Genomic DNA, 18,883 nt, shown 5'->3' on the forward strand with positions numbered 1-18,883 from the left:
CATGACAGACACCCTCAACAGTAGGAATACCATGGTAGTGCATAAGTTCGCGAGAGCAAATGGTAGCACATTCTACAATGTTTTGTCAGAACATTCATTGATAATGGGCTCAGAGTTCATACCTGGTGTAGATGTATCGCGGCTGTATGTACGAGTAGCTAAGCTCGATAGTAAGCCAGCGAACAAATGAGGACGCATGACCGTAAGGGAAGCAAGTGGCTGTTATGAGAGAAGCGTGTAGAAATTGGGTGCTGGTTTAAACGACAGTACCAAAAAAGTGTGTGTGATTGAGGGATGGGTTCCAAAAACGAGCTTGAGCTGAAGCTGAAGACAACAGATGAAGATGAAAAGTCCAAGATCAGGAGGGTCGCCAGAGATCAAGAAGGAGGCGGATGGTCTGATGCATCTGAGGAAGGTGGTGCCTGGTGATGGTGAGGGTAGGAGCAGGTGCCAAGTTGCTGTACTGGGAGCGGCCCCTTCCACCGTACGGGAAACCACCTAAAGCAGAATGAAGGAAATGAAAAATGAGAAGGCATCTTCTGTATTGTGGAGATAAACAGTCTAGTAGGTAGGCAAGATCTATAAGGTAAACAATCGAGGGTAACTCTCAAACAAAAACAGCTTCGCTGCATTCAACTTTTCTTGTGTCCGGGTATCACATCCATCTAATAGAATAACAAAGCCAACGGCTTCTTCTCGTCACCGTATCGATCCTTGAACTCTTTTCTTGACAAGAAGCGAGCTAGAGGCATCATCGTATCCTTCATGTCCATCACACCTCGCTTCTTCTGGTCGATATGTGAAGCATCAACGACCAGCCGCTTCAGGTTATCCAAGGAGAGTGCGCCTACTGAAGTCAGCGCCTGCCTGCGATTTCGAAGGAGACAGAAAAGAGGAGGGAAGGGTCGAGACCGAACTTACCGTTGTCGATGAGATCCATAAGTCGGGCAGGTGTACCGACACAGATGCCAGTTCTGTGGTTCTGGAGGAACTTGACCTGCTCCTCAACTTTCATATGCTTGGCGAACTTGTATATGTTAGCGATATCATTCCCATTCATCTTCAAGAGAGACGTACCAATTTCGCGACTGAATTCTCTTTACTTTGAAACTTGCGCACCGACCTGCTCGGAGTCAGTCTTTTTACCTCTCTAACTGAGTCGCAGTAGCATACCTGACAATGTCTGCAGCTCTCAAACCTGCTCCTGCAACAATGAGGGTATGAGGCGATCCCTTCTTCTTAGGCGCCTTCTTCAAACCCTCGGGGTCCTCTGCCACCTTCTCCAGGAAGTCGGGAAACTTATCCAATGTTCTTGATTCTTGCCATGAGGTGGTATCTTGAATCGCGTTGGCTGGGGATTTGTGAGTGAGATTTTCACCAAGAATGGCAATTGGCAACAGAAATTCTTACCTGATACAGTCATATCAGAAATCTCAACAGCGCTCAAGTCAGTGCCGAAGCGTCCCAATTTCTGGGCAAGATGATCAGCCAAGAGTTGGTTGTCCATCTTGGTGAAGAGCGTGTTGAGACCAAGCTCAGTGTCGAGAAGTTCATCATCTGGTGCATTCGCCTTTCTCTTTTTGCTTTTCTTTGGCTTTGGCTGGGTAGGGGTATCCTCCGCTTGACGTTTTTTAGTTGTCGACATGATGAAGGCTGTGTCTTGATTATGGTGTTGTTGAATTCTTTCGTTTAAGATTTCTCGAGCGTCAACAAGAAATTTTGCGACGTACAGTGTAGATATTGATCATGGCTAGAATTTGTATGGCGGTTGAGATATTGGCACTGTATTGACCACAGTATACATGGTCTACCAGATCCACCTGCCATGATGAAGAACGCCTCATGAGAACCAGTAGGTATGGGCTAAGAGTGTTCAAATTATATCATTATTGAATGGAGATATCAGCTCCACGATTATTGATTGAGTTTCTCCATATGTAAGCAAGTTCTGATCTTCGCAACGGTCAATTAAACACCCAGTATACTAAACAAAGACTGAACACAGGCTCAGTATCGTCGTGAGATACTTGTCTATGAACCTTTCGAATCCCTAACGCCCAATATATGCGCCCTGTAACTTAAAATCAAGCGGATGTATCTTTCCCAATTGTGTGACTCTAGAAAATGCTGTTGACGATGTTTCCTCCGATGGTGGCACCAGCACCGAAAATAGCAGCGTTACCCAGCTTCTTACCAAACTTCTTGCCGTACTCGTTGACCTTGTTATCCTTGCCATCTCCCTCCTGTCCCTGCGGCTGTCCAGATCCCTCAGCGACAGCCATGGGTGGCACATGCGAGTTGTAGGGGTTCTGTTGAGGAGGAGGACCCTGCGAGTAAGCAGGGTAGCCATACTGAGGCTGCGGGATAGGTGCAACGGGTTTCTTGGTCTCTTGGTCGACGAGGACGTAGTTTCGGGGGAAGATACCCTCCTGTCCTGTGCGCTCGTTTCGGCCCATCCACCAATCCTGGTTCATGTACTCGTACACAGCGATACGATCATCTTTCTCGAAGGACAGGTCGCGACCGTCGGAGGCAGCATAGCGGTAAAGGGCACGGGCGTTGGCAACAGTGGGCTTGACGTTGCGTGGGGGAGGGCCAGGAGGAGGAGTCTGATCGTAGGCGGGTGGCGCGGGCGAATGCGACTTGACTTTGAGATCCTCGAAGGCCTTGGTAGGAGGCGCGTGGGCAGCCGGTGCGGGAGTAGCGGCTTTAGGAGCAGCGGTGTTGGTGTTCTTGTTGCCGGTCGCAGTCTTGAGGGGGCCCGAGAGGGAGGACTCGCCGGGAAGAGCGGTGCTGATGGTATCGTAGACGGAGTCGTCAATTACGCCTCGCTCAAGGAGGTTCTCGAGTTCCTTTACGGTGTTAGTTGACGTTCAGTGATAATGCCCAGATGAGTATGATAACATAAGTGGGGTTCCGGTGACGGGTGTTCGAGGGCATTTACATTTTTGATGTTGCGAAGCGAACGGTTCACTTCAATAATAGTCTGGCGATCTGCGGCCATGATTACGGATGGTGCGGCCGAAAGGGTCCGGACTTGCGATGCGGGTATAAAGATGTGTTTAAGACTGATAAATCAACTCGGATTCTGATGGTTTTGGCGACACTGATACAGCGTGACAAAGGTACAGTAATGACAGGATGTCAGGTTGAAGTTAGATGTAGGAGGAGAGTGTTTCGACCTGTTACCAACGGTTCTTGGGCTTCGGAATTCGGCCAAGCACACCAAGCCAAACGAACCCCTACCAAATAAAGCGGGCATTTGGGGCGGTGCTGCCCCTCGCTCAACCCGACCCAATCACGAGATTTATTCGGAGTAGTTCGTAAGGTGTTGAATTTGGCTGTGGTGCAACTCAGACGCCTTTTACACATGGGAGCAAACTAAGGTACTTATAGGTTCTTACAATGAGTCTTGTTGAATTTTTTGTATTCATTGGTTCATTTTAGGCGTGGTATTTTCATTCTATCCAAGCCATAGCCTTCTTTGGGCTTTGCGATTAAATATGCATCCTCCATTTCTCCCATTCATAAATCCTTTATTGCACAAACTTGCTGCTCTCAACAGTGTATAGATCAACATACTCATCAACAGGGGTAGACTCAAGCTTCTTGGCGTCCAAGTTGAGCTCCACAAGCTCCTTAACGCGGGCTTCGGGGTAGTGAGGGCCAAGGTGGCGCTTGTACTTCTCGAGAATGACGGGCTTGGCCTCCTCGCGGCGGAGACGGTGGCCAAGAGGAGCCTCAACAGCGACCTCATCAAGGACAGTGCCGTCGTTGAGCTCGACAGTGAGAGCGTTGGAAATGGTTCGGAGCTTGGGGTCATGGTAGTCCTTGGTGTACTGAGGATCCTCAACACACTTGATCTTCTGGCGGAGAGACTCGACCAGAGGAGAGGTGGCAGCCTCACCACCGTCGACGTAGTCAGTGGCCTCAAGACGGCCGAAGACGAGCATGGTGGCGCACATGTACTGGATGCAGTGGTCACGGTCGGCAAAGTTGTCCATGGGCTTGAACTGCTTGTCAATGATGCGGATGCAAGCCTCGTGGGTTCGGCAAGTGATAGACTTGATGTCGGCGGCAGACTTGCCCTGAGACTTGAGGAGGTGGTGGATCTTCTCAGAGGCCTCGACGGCGGTCTGAGAGTGGAACTCAGCTATTACATGTTAGACTTGTCTTTACAGATTGACTTCAGTGATTGAACTTACCAGGGTAAGAAACCTTGAAGAGGACGTTCTCCATGACATAGCTACCATAGGGGCGCTGGAACTCGAACTTCTGGCCCTTGAAGAGGACATCATAGAAACCCCAGACGGGAGCGGACAGGACAGTAGGAACGCCCTGCTCACCCTTCAGAACCTTGAGAGCCAGGTTAACGGCACGCTGGCAAGCGTCACCGGCAGCCCAGGACTTTCGGGACATGGTGTTGGGGGTGTGGCGGTAGGTTCGCAGAGACTGGCCATCAACCCAAGCCTGGGTGACAGCATCGGCAATCTGCTTCTCGTTGAGGCCGAGCATCTTGGAGACAACGGCGGTAGAGGCGACCTTGACAAGAACAACGTGGTCGAGACCGACCTTGTTGTAGGAGTTGAGGAGAGCCAAGCAACCCTGGATCTCATGGGCCTTGATCATGGCCTCGAGGACATCCTTGACAACAAAGGTCTTGCCGCCAGCGAGGTTACCACCAGCCTTGTTGGTACGGTTGATCCAGTCAGCAACAGCGAGGATAGCACCCAAGTTATCAGAGGGGTGACCCCACTCAGCAGCGAGCCAGCAGTCGTTGAAGTCGAGCCATCGGATCATGGCACCAATGTTGAAAGCGGCGTTGACGGGGTCAAGCTGGAAGGGAGTGCCAGGGACCTTGGGGCCGTTAGGGACAACAGTGCCAGGGACAATGGGTCCAAGGAGCTTAGAGCACTCCTTGAACCTCAAACCCTCGAGACCGCAACCGAGGGTGTCGAGAAGGATCCATCGAGCAGTGTCGAACTGTTTAAATAAGAATTAGCAATGAATTTCAACGATAGAGTGCCATTGAGTTCTCGTGATAATTTTGTTGGTGTTGAGGTGAGAAGCTTCAGGGCGGGGTATTTTGCGGGGTGCGAAATCGGCCTCGGCAGAATTGGCAGCACTCACAGCAAGCTCAGAGTCAATGGTCTTGTTGGCGACATAGTCAGCAATGTCCTTGATCTCAGGATCGTATTCACGGTCGGCGGAAGACATGTTGGGAGCTCCTGATCGTCTGGCAGCAGAAGTTGAAAAGGCGGCGCCGTGAGAAGCGGGAAGAGAAGAGCGAGCGGCGCCGAACGCCGAGCGGGCCACGAGAGGGGCGGCGACACGAAGACCCCGGGGAGACTGGAAGCGCAGCTGCTTGGAGGCCGTTCGGAGGGTCCGGTTAACGGCAGACATTCTTGGGGATAATTGGCTTACGGTCTTCTTCCTGCGTATCAGCGAAGAAGAAGGACGAGGTCAATTGGCGTGGAGGATGATGATGAGGGGTATCAAAAATGCAAAGAAGGAGGAAGGAAAAAAGAGAACAACAACCTTCTGCAGGGCCTAATATCCTAGAGGTTTTTGTCTTGGAGAAACTTGGTAGGTATTCATATTTTACGCTCGGCTGTAGGCGCCTCAGTTTGCCGTAGCTTACCGCAAAACACCCTCGGCTAGCCGCCGGCTGGACGTACTCGTGGAGATTGGTCATTTTCACACTGTATATCTGTGCGCGTCCGTCATATAGCTGTACTGTGCGAAGAGCCTGAGATCTCCAATTATCATGATCAGAAAAATGAAGCCTTTCAGGGGCTTTTCTAGTGAGGGGAAACTCAAACCCCATATACTAGCCAATCATGGCACTCAATCGTTATCATTTTGTTGAATTGGCTTCAGTCTGATCCTCACCGACCAAAACTATCCACTTGAAGGGTCGCTGAAGATGATTGTTGCTTATCCTGTGTGGCCACAAAGGAGACCAATACCACTGCACTGAGGTGTTTCTCATCGTTTGGATTTTGATACTGGAACTCCAAACAGTATCGATTTTCTGACCTATGGTTTTCAGAAGCCCAGTGCTGATATGTAGGGGCTAGTTAGATAGCGAAACGCGGGGCATTGATGCTCACTATCACAAGCCTCAGCTCTAAGCATTACCTTCATGAAGCCGTTGAATCGCTATCCGCACACTTCCTAAGTCAGTGTTTTGAGCACTCAGAATTTCCTTGGTGATATGAATTTCATGAATTATATATATCACAGTCAATATCAAGTCTTCTATAAAGCCTCCTACTGCTCCTTTCCTAGAACCTTTTGGTGATTCCCCATCTCTACCCCAGTTTCCCCTCGCCAAAAATCTGGGGTCATGTTCCCCACGCTCCGTCGTCGGACGAGACTCGCGGACATACGACGATGTGACCGACTCAGTCCGACCGAGGATATTTTGCCCTTCACAAGTTAATCATCTTGATCCGTCGACGGTCGGTAACTGATGGGTACCGAGGGTTTTGGCAGTACTCAGTCGGTTCAGCCATGGCTGTTCATATCATGCATGTATCAGTCAATAGCCTACCCGGCAGGTTTACAAAATATCAGTATAGCATCAATGACGAAGTCGGCGCTGAACAATCTGCGACAGGGTCTCAGCGGTATAAATTGGAGATTACTATTGGTGGCCCTATGGGTTGTGAGTATGAACCAATACAGCTTTGTGCCTGAACCACAGTTGCAGGCAACTTTTGGGGATCTCGATCGAAGAGAAATATGGCGAACATCGCTTACAAGTTGGGTCGTTATGCATAAGAGACATTTGCATATTGCTGCGAGGAGAATCTGACTGCAGGAAGGATAAAGACCTTCCGAAGCCTTGTCTTAATGATACAGCCTATGAGACGATACTGGTGCCAATGCAGGCGTTTGGATATAGTGATCTTCAGCCGCTCATTCATTGGTAGTGGCCTGTGTCTTGTAATGTCTGCATCGATCTTGTGAACTCAGACATCTGATTTCTATCCCAACCTTTGCTTCTCGGAGTTCTTAACGCGCGCTTCAGTGAGACACTGTGACAGCCCAAAAGAAAGAAAAGGTGCACCTCGCTACTATCTCAATGTCGCGAGCAAGGCCGAAGCCTTCAAGCGCCTGTTTATGCGAGGGTGGACATCATGACATGGTAGGCGTTTTCAGGTGATGACCGGTTTACCATCGTGGCGTGTAGTATTGCATTTCATGTTATCATTTCGACTTGGGCTGTCAGAGGGCGTGTCGGAAAACATGATCCAATGTAGATTCCATGATCGCACGGAGCAAGCAGAGAATGGGGATCGAACAGCATCGTGACAATTCCAAACATCATTGTCTAGGGTAGCCCGGACTTAATTCAACATGAATAAATATCTATGGCAGAGTTGTGACAAAATCGACGATTAAAGATTACCCATGCTCAACTCCCATCTGGATCATTAGGAAACGCTTTCAAAATTAGCTCCAAGTTAGCTCTCAGTGGAGTTATTGTGTATGAACCCTGATCTTCGTTGCAACGTGCGATGACTTCACCATGGGCTGAAGGAAGCGCGTCAGTAGTGGCGATCCTACGCGATCTCAAAAGTAGTCCAGAGAGTGTCGTCATGAGCGATGTCATGTTCCTAATCGAAACCCACGAATAATTCAGTGCAGAGCAGCATCATCGCGATGGGGCTTCCAAACGAGAGTCGGGGCGACGGGCAGAAGATAAGCTGGCAGGCTGGTTTGATACCTGCAAATTCAAGGCATGGGCTTGCCTAATCGTCGTCATCATTGTGCAGTTTATGCTGGAGTTTCAAGAAGACATTCGAAAGGCTGGTTACTTCTCTGAATCATAGCTGGCTACCCTGCCCATACAGGCTTACATCAAGATTCGCAGTTTCAAGACGCGTGTGATTCAGTTGCATTGATTCATGAGATGATTTCCGGGCGGTCTTGCAGCTCGCAAACTGGTTGCGACAGTACCGTACCCCGGTCGAGGCTATAGTGAAAAGCTTGGCTGTGATCTGCTCTGGACTCAACTCCATTGGCCGCCGGAGCAACACCGATTGGAAATCATTGCATATGGGCTTTATGCAGTCAATTATTTATACAACGTTGACAAATTTGAGACAAGCATGTTACTGAGACGGCAGAAGGCTGGGTCCAGGCTGGGCAGCAGATATTAGGTTGATTGGTATTGGATGTATTTTGGCTTACATCTGATGATACTGTGAAGTATCCATGTTAGTATTTAACGTCCCCCACCCAAAGACCGGCCACCCCCACAGACTGGCCACCTCATTTTTAACCTAGCTACCTAATTTATATATACTTTAAATAGTTATAACTCTATTAATTTAATTCTAATTAATTTTAAATTAATACTAATTAATTTAGAATACCTTCTTTTACTAAAGAAGATATAAGTACTACACTTTAGATAGTTATAGATAGTATATTAATAAATAAAGTAGCTAAAGCTTATAGTATTAACTATTTTACACTCTAAGGTTAGATTAAAGGAAATATAATACTAAAAGAAGCCTAAAAACCTTACTAAAAGCTCTTTAATACTTAAGAAAAGTATCTTTAAGACTAAATTATTATTTAAGCTAATCTAAAATACCTTATATTATATTAGTAAGTTAGAGAGTTTACTAGTAAGATTACTATTTATAATAGCTTCCTAGAAAGTATTAGAAAGAACTAGTTATAGGGCTTTTTAGGATAATATCTTAATATTAAGACTTTAAAAGGTAAGAAAATTAACTTTAATTAATATTATAAAGCTTTTTCTAAACTAATAAAGGTATTCTTTATACTCTTTATAATACTAGTAATATACCTAATTAAGTAAGGGAATAGATATAATATTAATAAAATTAGAATAATAGAAGGAATAGGAATAAATAGTATATTTTTTAATTATTAGTTAAAAAAATCAGTACTTATTTATTAGCCTAGTTCTTATATCTAGATTATAATTCTTAAATATATCTTAATAACTAGAAAGGTTCTAAAACCTATAGTTATTTTTAAGGGAAAAATAGTTTAATAATAATATTTCCCTAAGGATTTAAACTTCTTAAAAGACTAAGAATTTACCTATAGTAATAAGGGATAGATAAGTAATAAATTAATATTAGTTTAATTAAAAAAAGTCTTTATTTTATTAATATAGCTTAAGAAGAAAAATAAACCCTAACTTCTTATTCTTAATAGCTATAGAAGTTATATAATAGAAAAGTTCCTTTAAAAATATTATAATAATAATATATATTTATTATTTCTTTTTACTTACGCTTCCTATATCCTTTAGCTATTAAATATTATAGTTTTTAGTCCTCTAAAAAGGGTATATTATTATCTTCTTTTAGATCTTACTTTTATCTTTAATAATAGTTATATTAGCAAGATTATATTTTTATATACTTATAATAAAGCTTAAAAAGAAGCTATTATAAAGTCTAATATAATTACTAGCTTTAAAGCTACTAGACTATAGCCTATAAATCTAGCAAAGGTCCTAATAAACCTAATAATTATAGAAACACTTTCTCCTACTATTATAGCAAATTTACCGCTAAAAAAGCAGGATTTAAGTCTCCTAAAGACTCCTTATTTATCTATATAGCTTTAGTAAGCTCTAGGCTAAGTCCTAGCTTCTATAACATAAGATCTAACTATTAGGCTACTTTTTAGGAAAATTAGCAGTTAATTAGACTATTATAACTTTAATATTAAGTAATAAAATAGAGAAATAAGTATTCTATAGTAAGAAAATAAAGAAAATCAACTAAAATAGTATAAAAAGGTTATCTATAACCTAAATATAGAGTTTATAAAGATTCTAGTAATAAAGAAAGCTTATAAATAGATATAAAAGACTTTATAATTAAAAAGAATAGCTAATAAGGTTAAGAAATTAAAACTTAAGGATCTTTATACTAATTTCTATTTAAATATTTACTAACTAAAGTTTTATTTAATATAAAAAATATAGTATTATAATAATTAATTAATTAATTATAATATCGGGTTTTTAGTGTTTTAGCTGAGGTGGCCAGTCTATGGGGGTGGCCGGTCTTTGGGTGGGGGACGTTAATGGGAAAACACAAAGTCTATCTATTGACAAATGCCGTTTGAACTACCGTAAACTCATATCAAACAAAATGGATGCTTGCGTGAGGGTGGTAGAGCCAACACCCAGCACAAGATGTGTGAGAGCCATGAGCCCGATCGTCGGGAACGCACGTTGTCAACGGATATCGGAGACTGGGGTACCTTTGATGGAAAAAGGGCTGTTTCCCATGTCGGTAGAAGAAGAAAAAGAAACGAAAGGCAAAAAACATCAGGCCATTTCGATGGAACACAACGCTCGGATCGATTGGTCATGGATCCATTTGGACACGGGCATGGCATGGGCCTGAAAACGGGTCTTGAGAACTCTCGAGTCTGGGCTTTACTTGACAGGATCTAGAACCCCCCTTGTTCGGCTCGATGGACGTGTGCTAGCACCCTACATGCAGATCTGAGAAACGGGAATCAGTGATGATGTCGATAGCCGTACTTGACAGCGATTGATAGCTGCAGACCCGTGATAGTTGCAACCATTGCAGTGCATCGAGTACCAGATCAAATATCCAGAGCAATCGCATCAGCTAAAACATTTGAGTCCGATTCACGGGTATTAGAAAAAGCCTCCATCAAGTCGTGATGTCATTGATCGGCTAAACTGACTGGACCCTGATTTCCCAGAGACCCTCTTCCTCTCGATCTCAGTCAAGCTCTCAGCCATCACCACGATCACCAACACAACTGAGCAGAACACGACAGGACACGACACGCGGTACGCCACAGAAACTTGACAGCCCGCAAAGGATCCATTTCTCGCGAGGTCTTGTCCCGCCCCTTGCCGTGTCTCAGAACGTTTGTATGTACTCCGTACTGTAGGCAACATAACAGAGCACAGCCAAGTATCTAAGTCAGTGTAACAGTTGCACACGCCCCCACGATGGCGATGATAATGTCGATAGCCATGCCGCTGCATCGCATCTCAATCGTTGGCGTAACACCAGATCACGTCGTGCATATTTTGACACCCACAAGACAAGACAAGACAAGACAAGGAGAGGAGAAGAGAGAAGTGAGGCGGAGACAACATTGAATATGCGTACGCAAGTAACAGGTGAGGCTTGATAGGGGGGAAGCACAGCAGTCAAACGTTCATCCAGGGCGAGCAACCTGTGATCAATTTAGACATGATTGACGGTTTACGGATATGAGGGTTTCTGTTTATGGAAATCTTCCCCCTTGTCAAGTGTCAGCTTATTAGGAATGTCAATCATCAACGGTCTAGTTTTGATGTACAAGTTTGGTGATGTTCTCACCATTGAGCCCCACCCCACTCAGTGCTCACTGCCTGTGCCTGAGAGACGAGACATGAGGGCCGAGCCTGGTCGGACACGCCCTGAAGCCCCCTGGAAGCCTCCGGCCCCAAAGCAGAACAACTTGAGGATGAGGTGCGATGCAAAGACTGCGCGTCGTCCCGCCCCCAGGGCCAAGCAGAATCACCTCACTCACTCATGTTTGGGTTGTATTTCCTGAGAGGTAGGGGGAGTAGAAAAAGATCATCGCTTGGAGCGAATAAAACTTGACACACTTTAAACTTTTTTAGCAGCCTCTTTGCTCCCCGCCCCCTGTCATTGCGTCTGCTGTAGCCTGTCACTGTCCATTCGCTTGAGCCTTACCCTGAACCCCTGTCGGCTAGAGCTCCCGTCTTTGGTCCGATCTAGAGGTTCGTTGTAGAGGCATGGAAATCGAACTCTGGATCACGACAAAGCAAAGTGCATCGTAGCAACACAGCAAAATTCACAGTCAAATCAAATCATCATAGCAATGGCGCCGCCGCAACAACCGGGTTCTCCGTCATGGGCCGATCAGGGTCTAAATGACGATTGGTCTCTTTCTGCCTTTACTGTTGCTCTATTTTCTTTTTGTTCCGAGTTCTGATTTTCTTTTCTTTTTGTACTACCGGTATCTCCATCGCCATTACCATCACTATCGCCTCTTAGTGACGAGTTTTTCCCTATTCTGGACCTTGCCGTGGCATCGTATTGTGTTCAACAACAATCAATCGAGCTATCACTATCCTCTCCAAAAAAAAGGCGCTTTTTATGATTGTCCTGGGTTTCTAGACCTGGACAAATCGGAGAGTTATTAGTGTATCGATCACTGCATTCTGCAGGTCCGGTCCCTGGAACGAGAAAATTCGCCGTGGCCTGGCCCATCGTTACCTTAGGAAGGAGGATCTCCATTCACCTCCTGTACCTACCTAGTCTAGATTCTTATTATCATCGTCATCATCTGCATTCAACTCTCGCCTTGTTCTCTCATTCCCCTGTTGTATTCTCCTCTTCTCAACGGCGGTTGGTTGAAGTTGATACTGGATCTATTCTTACACACACTCACACACTCACACACTCACTCGACTCTCCTGCACTCATTCTCTGTCTCAGCCTGTCTTTCAGCTCTGGACACCCTCTTCTCTTCTCAACCATCTAGACTTGGCCTTTGAGTCAAGTTGAGCTGAACCGGGGTTCAAACAGCTTCACTCCCGCGTCTAGGGGACCTGAATGCCATCATCATATCCACTATCAACTACCAGGAGAACCCACCCGTCACTTCACTTCACACTAGGCTCCCGCCTAGCTTCCTCCATCCCATTCAAGGGTCCCGGGCAGGCGATATATACACCCCTGTGGCTACATCCGCATCGAGGCTACGACGTTACTTCACGGTATATCTGGCCAGGAACCGTTGAAGCTGCTAAACTAAGCTAAGACGAGCTAAAGTTATAGTATCACTCAGATCCCAGCTTCTGATATCCATGATCTATTTGATATCCTCAGTATCCGCTTGTTCCCCATCCATCTAGTCAGACCAGACATCTTTAGCTCTGTCTTAAATCACTTACGCAATACCTACATACAACCCGACCCTCTGCCCTTCTACCTTCGAGACTCTTCTGTCGAGTTACCAGACTCGTTTGCTTCTGAGAAGTTTCTCTTCCTATTCGGCTTTCCTTCAACTTTGTTTGACTACCGCTACACTATATCGTCACAAGTAAGGTATCCGAACCCTTGTTAACGCCCACAAATACAATCAAATCAACTCAACTGCTGTTGCTGTTGCTGTACCGTACACGGCCCAACCAAATAACCTCCCACACACTCTCCCCCAGCCGGTTAAACAAAACCATTGAGTGGTCCGAACATTGAGCCCTCATCCCAGTCTCAAAACTAGGCCTCTCCCGCACAACCACATAGTGGAAGGTCTGACAACGTCTCCGCCATTTCAAGATATCTCCCTTCGGATCCGAAATTAGGTCCCTGAACCATATACCATACCATAAACGCTCTATTCGGGCCTCAAGTTGTATTACGACAACGCAATTGTAATCTTGACATCATGGCTGGGAATAAACTCCTCGTCTATCTACTTCGACGCGATCTCAGGGCAATTGACAACCCTATCCTTCACCACCTGGCCACTTCTGACCATGGCTTCACTCATCTCCTCCCCATCTACATCCTCCCCCCCCACCAAATCGAAACCTCAGGCTTCGTTGCCGAAGGAAAAAAGTCTCCCTACCCCGAAGCTCGAAGTCAGGTAGGCCGCTTCTGGAGATGTGGCCCCGCCCGAGCCAAGTTCCAAGCTGAGTCTATCTGGGATGTGAAACAAAGTCTTGAGGACATCAGTAGTGGCATGTTGGTTCGTGTCGGAAACTTCGACAATGTCCTCAAGCATTTGATTAAGTCTCTGCACGATGAACATCAATCCGTCGATACGGTTTGGATGACAGAGGAAGCATCGAAGGAGGAGGTTGATGATCAAAATGCTGTAGCATCTGTGTGTTCCGAGAACAACATCAACTTCAAACTTTGGCAGGACGAAAAGTACTACATCGACGAGTAAGTTTAGCCTGTCAGTCTACTTGACTGTCGAAGTGACCATATTGAATAACTCACTAATACTGTAACTAGTCGCGACACTGGTTTGAATGACCCTAAGGATCTTCCAGATGTTTTCACAACCTTCCGCAAAACTCAAGAGCCCCTCCGTGAGCGTCCTCGCACCTCTCTCCCTCGTCCGCAGGCCGGATCGTTACCACCGTTCCCTTCATCGTGGGCACCACCTCAGGAACCCCCGTTTCAGATTCCTGACAACTACAACGACTTTGAACAACGTCTCCTACAGCCCATCAACAGTATGGTGACAGACCCTCCAGCCTATCCTGAAGATGCTCGGTCTGCACATCCATTCAAAGGTGGAGAGAACCCTGCCTGGGACCGCCTTTACCATCTCATCAAGTCGGGCTCCATGACGACTTACCAGGAGACCCGCAATGGTCTGCTAGGAACCGATTACAGTACCAAGCTTTCAGCATACCTGGCACTCGGATCTATTTCAGCCCGCTGCATCCATGAGGAACTTGTCAAGTTTGAGGACGGTCAGGAACAATCCTACTCTAGAGCTATGGGCTTCGGACAAGGAGAGAACGAAGGCACCAAAGCTGTCAGATTTGAGCTATTGTGGCGGGACTATATGCGATTGTGTACGATGAAGTTTGGCTCGCGCCTTTTCAAGCTTGATGGTTTCAAGGGAGCCAGTGGCAAGTATGATAAGAAATGGAAGACAGCTCTGAAGGAGGAAGCCGAAGCCGATCAAGATCCTTCACCCGAGGAACTGGGTGATATCATTGAGAGGTTCCTTCGAGGAACAACTGGCATGGGGCTGATTGATGCCTCACAGCGGGAACTTTATCATACCGGCTACACCTCGAACCGAGCTCGACAGAATGTCGCCAGCTTCTTCGCTAAACATCTTGGCATTGACTGGCGCTACGGAGCTGAATGGTACGAAGCTATGCTGGTAGACTATGATGTGTCTTCCAACTGGGCGAACTGGCAGTACGTGGCGGGTGTTGGTAATGACCCCAGAGGTGATGCACGCATCTTCAACCCTATTAAACAAGCATTCGACTATGATAACAACGGAAGATATGTCCGAACTTGGGTGCCTGAAGTCAAGGACATTGAGAGACTGGAAAATGCCTTTCAGGTATGGACGACAGGTGACGATGAGCTCATCAAGTACGGCATCATCGACGACATAATGGTCACTCATCCCATCAAGCGGATCGATTTTCAGGTCGACCGAAAACCTCGTGGCCCCCGACGACCTTATCGATGGAGAAGAGGAGGACCTGGACGTGGTGGCCGTCGAGGCGGAGGTCCAGGAAACGGTTCGGGTGACTATAACGATAGTCGACACTCGTACCACAATGGGCCACCCTCACCTGAAAGCGATCGCCAGTTTTACCACGGAGGTGAACCCTATATGCAAAACGGTGGCCAGCCACGAAATGGTTGGTCTCAGCGCGGAAATCAGATGTCGTGGCGAGGCAACTCAAACGGGCATGGTCCTAACAACCACGGACCTTCTTCCGGACGAGGCGGCCACATGGCTCCTTTCCGTGGCAATGGTTTCCAGCGAGGATTCAACACTAATTACTTCAATGCACCACCTCCCAGGCAATACATGACCAATCCTAATTGGCCTCCTCAACAATTCCCCCCCCAAGCCTATCACCACCAACTTCCTCCTCACCTTGGACCTCATGTCTAGCAGACTAGCCTGGCCACTCTTCCCATTACGGTGGGTTTTTAATCCCGCTGAGCAGCGCTGGTATTGGTACCAGTAGACAATGGACTATTGGAAAGCGTAATAATTGGATTTCGTCTCTCATTTGTCGGGGGAGCAAAGCGGTAGTGACACACGATACCTGTTATTTTGGATAAAAGTCGACAATACAGCCAATAGAATGATTAAGGTTGCTAAGGTATATATGTATTTATAAGAAACATCCAGCGGGATCATGGATGTCCTTTCATAGGACATGTGTGAATACACACAAGTCTGTTTTGCTTTTACTTTTATCACTTCAAAGTCTCACCACTCGTGACATCGTCTAAGCCATATTCATTGTGTCACTAATCACTGTTCTTTATCTCATCACAGCGTCTCGTTCCAGGCTCTCCAAGACTGCTTTTCCCAAGTGGGCATGCACCTAACCTGTTCTGGTGGATCATATACCCAATCTATTGCACCATCTTCCTCATGTCTTTCAACTATATCCGACACATAGCCCTTCAGCTTCTTGATGTCTGCGGCCTTCTCATCGGAATATTCAAGATTGACACTCGGCGCAACTGCAATCTTGCGAAAACCCCGGGACCACATATCCTTACAAAACAACTGAGGCTCGCCTTGGAAACATTCTCCTTTGCGAGTATCTCGAAACCGAAGACCATGTAATAACGGCGCCGCAGTGAACGCTGTAGCCCCGTTCCAGCAGGCAAACACCTGAAAGGGCTGCTGTGTATCATAGCGTGAGCGTGTATCAGGGGCGTTCCAGAAGAGGTTCCAGGCTGAATTCCAATTTCCGTCCGACCCAACTTCGAAAAAAGAGTCTCCTGCGATGGTACGCGCTATCCAGATATCATAAAAGGTTGGGTCAGGTCCTACGTAGGTCCAGTCCATGGCGCATGTCATGTCTGCGTTGAGGCTACGTCGCTGAAAAGCGAGTTCGAGAATATCTTCTGTGCACGCAGAGACGTCGTTGATGAATAGCACTGTGGTTGCGTCTGCGACCTTTACTTGTTCTTTGTAAAGAGGAGTGAGAGCCAAGTTACGTAATTGGGCGAGCTTATGGATACGTGCATTTCCTTGCGCTGGGTTGATCTTGGAACTGCTGTAAAAATAGACCAGTCCCAAGTCTTCCAAGAAGGGTTGCAGAGCCGAGAGAACATCGGATGTGCCGTCAGGGGAGTTTCCCTCAACGATAGATAACGCGCAGCGATGGGGTCCAAGGAAGCGAACGGCTTCAACGATACTGCCTATCAGGCGCGGGAGAATGCCAATGCAGTTCCGCAAGTTGAGGGCAAAGAAATAATCAATTTGTGAGTCTTGGACTTCATCTCCATGTCGACTCTCTTGGAGTATCTTATAGCGATTGATGTTTAGAGCGGGACACTCGAGACGAGGGAGGGCCGTAGACAATGGGTCCAGTATAGCTGCTATGTAGGGTGATATACGCTCAGCAGACAGTATAGTACCTGTAAGACATGAGTACTCTATTCAACATAGAAAGTATGATATACTCACCGTTTGAGATTGTTGGAGTTGAAGCCGAGGCTGTAGTTAGAGTTGCAGTTGGCGTATGCGAAGGTCTCTCTTTAATCTGAGTACTTGTTGTCGTAACTGCTGCCGTTGATTGTAGACTGGGGCCGTTCTCAACCTCCTCTTTCTGTACAGGAGTATAAGAGCCAGAGCGCCATGTGAGGTGATCACGCCCAAGATAAAGACTCGTAACGACAAGCAAGAAGCAAAAGACTGCCAGCAGTGGTGCTATAAACCTGCGATACATGACTTTAAAGAAGCAAATTGCTTAGCAAGTGATTCCATTGCTAAACTGGAAATTATGAAAAGAGGAAGAGGGCGTATTGGGGCAGAGTAGAGAGGAAATCGGTTCAGTCACAACCAACAACCAACAACCAACAGCAAGTTCCGTTGTAAGTGACAGGGGATCATCATGCCAGGATGTGATATATATTTTTGGGTCGTCTAAGCGCCGGAGTTCAAGTGAGGATACCCTGGTTGTTTGATCTTCCTGGGTAGGCCAATGATGACCCATAAGGCTGAATGGAATGCTTAGCACTCAATCTGATGACAATTTAATGAATAAATTATATACATGACTGTTTATTAACGTATCTCGAAACTTTGACAGAATACCCAAGTCTTCCCGGAGCTGAGAAGAGCAATGCTGATCTTGTTCTCGATACCGCCCCACTTTGGACTTGAAGCTGCATGTTGGTTGTTGGTCGTTGCGAGAAACCCACTCTTAAAATGACAGGATAGTACATCACAACCAACAACCAACAACCAACATTTCACCATTAAGCATTGACAAAAAATCACGAAAGGGGATCCTTAACTGATACAGTACTAGAGAGATCCAAGTGCCAAAGTCTTCTGTTAATGAGTACTTGGATACATGTTTGAAGTGACTATCATAGACTTATACTAGATGATAGACACTACCGAGGATGTGTAACCCGATAAAAGAAGTCCCGTACATGCTTAGAACTGAGCTATAAAGAAGTCATAGCAAATTAAAACAAGGAACGACCCAATGGTAGACTCTGTGCATGCGCCCCGAGTCCTCGGGTCCTGGTGGTTCAACCAACAACTACACCCATGTAGGCTCAATTATGGGAAGAAGAGTAGGAGTAGAAAGCTCGGATCAGTGTAGAATAATAAGGAGGCTTAAGAATCCCTAGTGTCTTGATCATGAATTGCCGTAGTGTATCGTCTCCGAGTCATTCTGACCCTCTCTTCATGTTGAAGTAATTCAACCTTCACGATGAGGTCTCTTTCCTTGCACTATCTACTCACGCTCTCTCAAATCTTCCCATATTCCAGTCACGCTCTCCATGCGGTATTTCCTCCAGTAACGAAAGCCCCTTTTCTCCCACAACTGAGCAAGATTCTCGAGCCACGGGCTATTAGCACTGAGCTCTCAACCTGTGGCTACCTAGACGGGGATCCCAAAAAGAAGAGAACTGCCGATTCTGGTTTTAATTGTCGAGTAGACACACGCAATGGCCTCTGGGGGTTTTGCCCTACAACTGTTCTAACAGCTTCGGACTGTGGATTAGCGGGGAGTTGTGTTGATCGCCATGACTGCTCAGATGGATGTGGTATGATTGGTAGCAAGGGGTTGACGACATTTACTTGGTATGCACTATTATAGATCAAAAGACCTGAGGTC

At 46.3% G+C, this 18,883-nt stretch overlaps 5 protein-coding genes across 5 annotated transcripts; 1 reads left to right on the forward strand and 4 right to left on the reverse strand.

The window, feature by feature from the left end:
• Nucleotides 1–665: 665 nt before the first annotated feature.
• On the reverse strand, nt 666–1,645 carry CSM1 (csm1-like protein; the record flags this gene model as incomplete). The annotated part of the gene is made up of 5 exons (XM_044826389.1): nt 666–847; nt 922–1,027; nt 1,078–1,123; nt 1,174–1,351; nt 1,411–1,645. 5 exons carry the CDS (start codon nt 1,643–1,645, stop codon nt 666–668), a joined length of 747 nt encoding a protein of 248 aa, XP_044679306.1.
• Nucleotides 1,646–2,117: 472 nt separating this feature from the next.
• J7337_008782 (uncharacterized protein) lies at nt 2,118–3,004 on the reverse strand (the record flags this gene model as incomplete). The annotated part of the gene is made up of 2 exons (XM_044826390.1): nt 2,118–2,852; nt 2,945–3,004. The coding sequence occupies 2 exons, from the start codon at nt 3,002–3,004 to the stop codon at nt 2,118–2,120; spliced, it is 795 nt and encodes a 264-aa protein (XP_044679307.1).
• A 532-nt stretch (nt 3,005–3,536) lies between these two features.
• On the reverse strand, nt 3,537–5,403 carry J7337_008783 (uncharacterized protein; the record flags this gene model as incomplete). The annotated part of the gene is made up of 3 exons (XM_044826391.1): nt 3,537–4,153; nt 4,206–4,983; nt 5,131–5,403. 3 exons carry the CDS (start codon nt 5,401–5,403, stop codon nt 3,537–3,539), a joined length of 1,668 nt encoding a protein of 555 aa, XP_044679308.1.
• Nucleotides 5,404–13,455: 8,052 nt separating this feature from the next.
• Nucleotides 13,456–15,675, forward strand: J7337_008784 (uncharacterized protein; the record flags this gene model as incomplete). Its single annotated transcript, XM_044826392.1, has 2 exons — nt 13,456–13,958; nt 14,031–15,675. The coding sequence occupies 2 exons, from the start codon at nt 13,456–13,458 to the stop codon at nt 15,673–15,675; spliced, it is 2,148 nt and encodes a 715-aa protein (XP_044679309.1).
• A 387-nt stretch (nt 15,676–16,062) lies between these two features.
• Nucleotides 16,063–17,476, reverse strand: J7337_008785 (uncharacterized protein; the record flags this gene model as incomplete). Its single annotated transcript, XM_044826393.1, has 2 exons — nt 16,063–17,165; nt 17,215–17,476. The coding sequence occupies 2 exons, from the start codon at nt 17,474–17,476 to the stop codon at nt 16,063–16,065; spliced, it is 1,365 nt and encodes a 454-aa protein (XP_044679310.1).
• Nucleotides 17,477–18,883: the final 1,407 nt, after the last annotated feature.

The sequence above is a fragment of the Fusarium musae genome, chromosome 6 (assembly GCF_019915245.1).
Source record: "Fusarium musae strain F31 chromosome 6, whole genome shotgun sequence".
NCBI lineage: Eukaryota > Fungi > Ascomycota > Sordariomycetes > Hypocreales > Nectriaceae > Fusarium > Fusarium musae.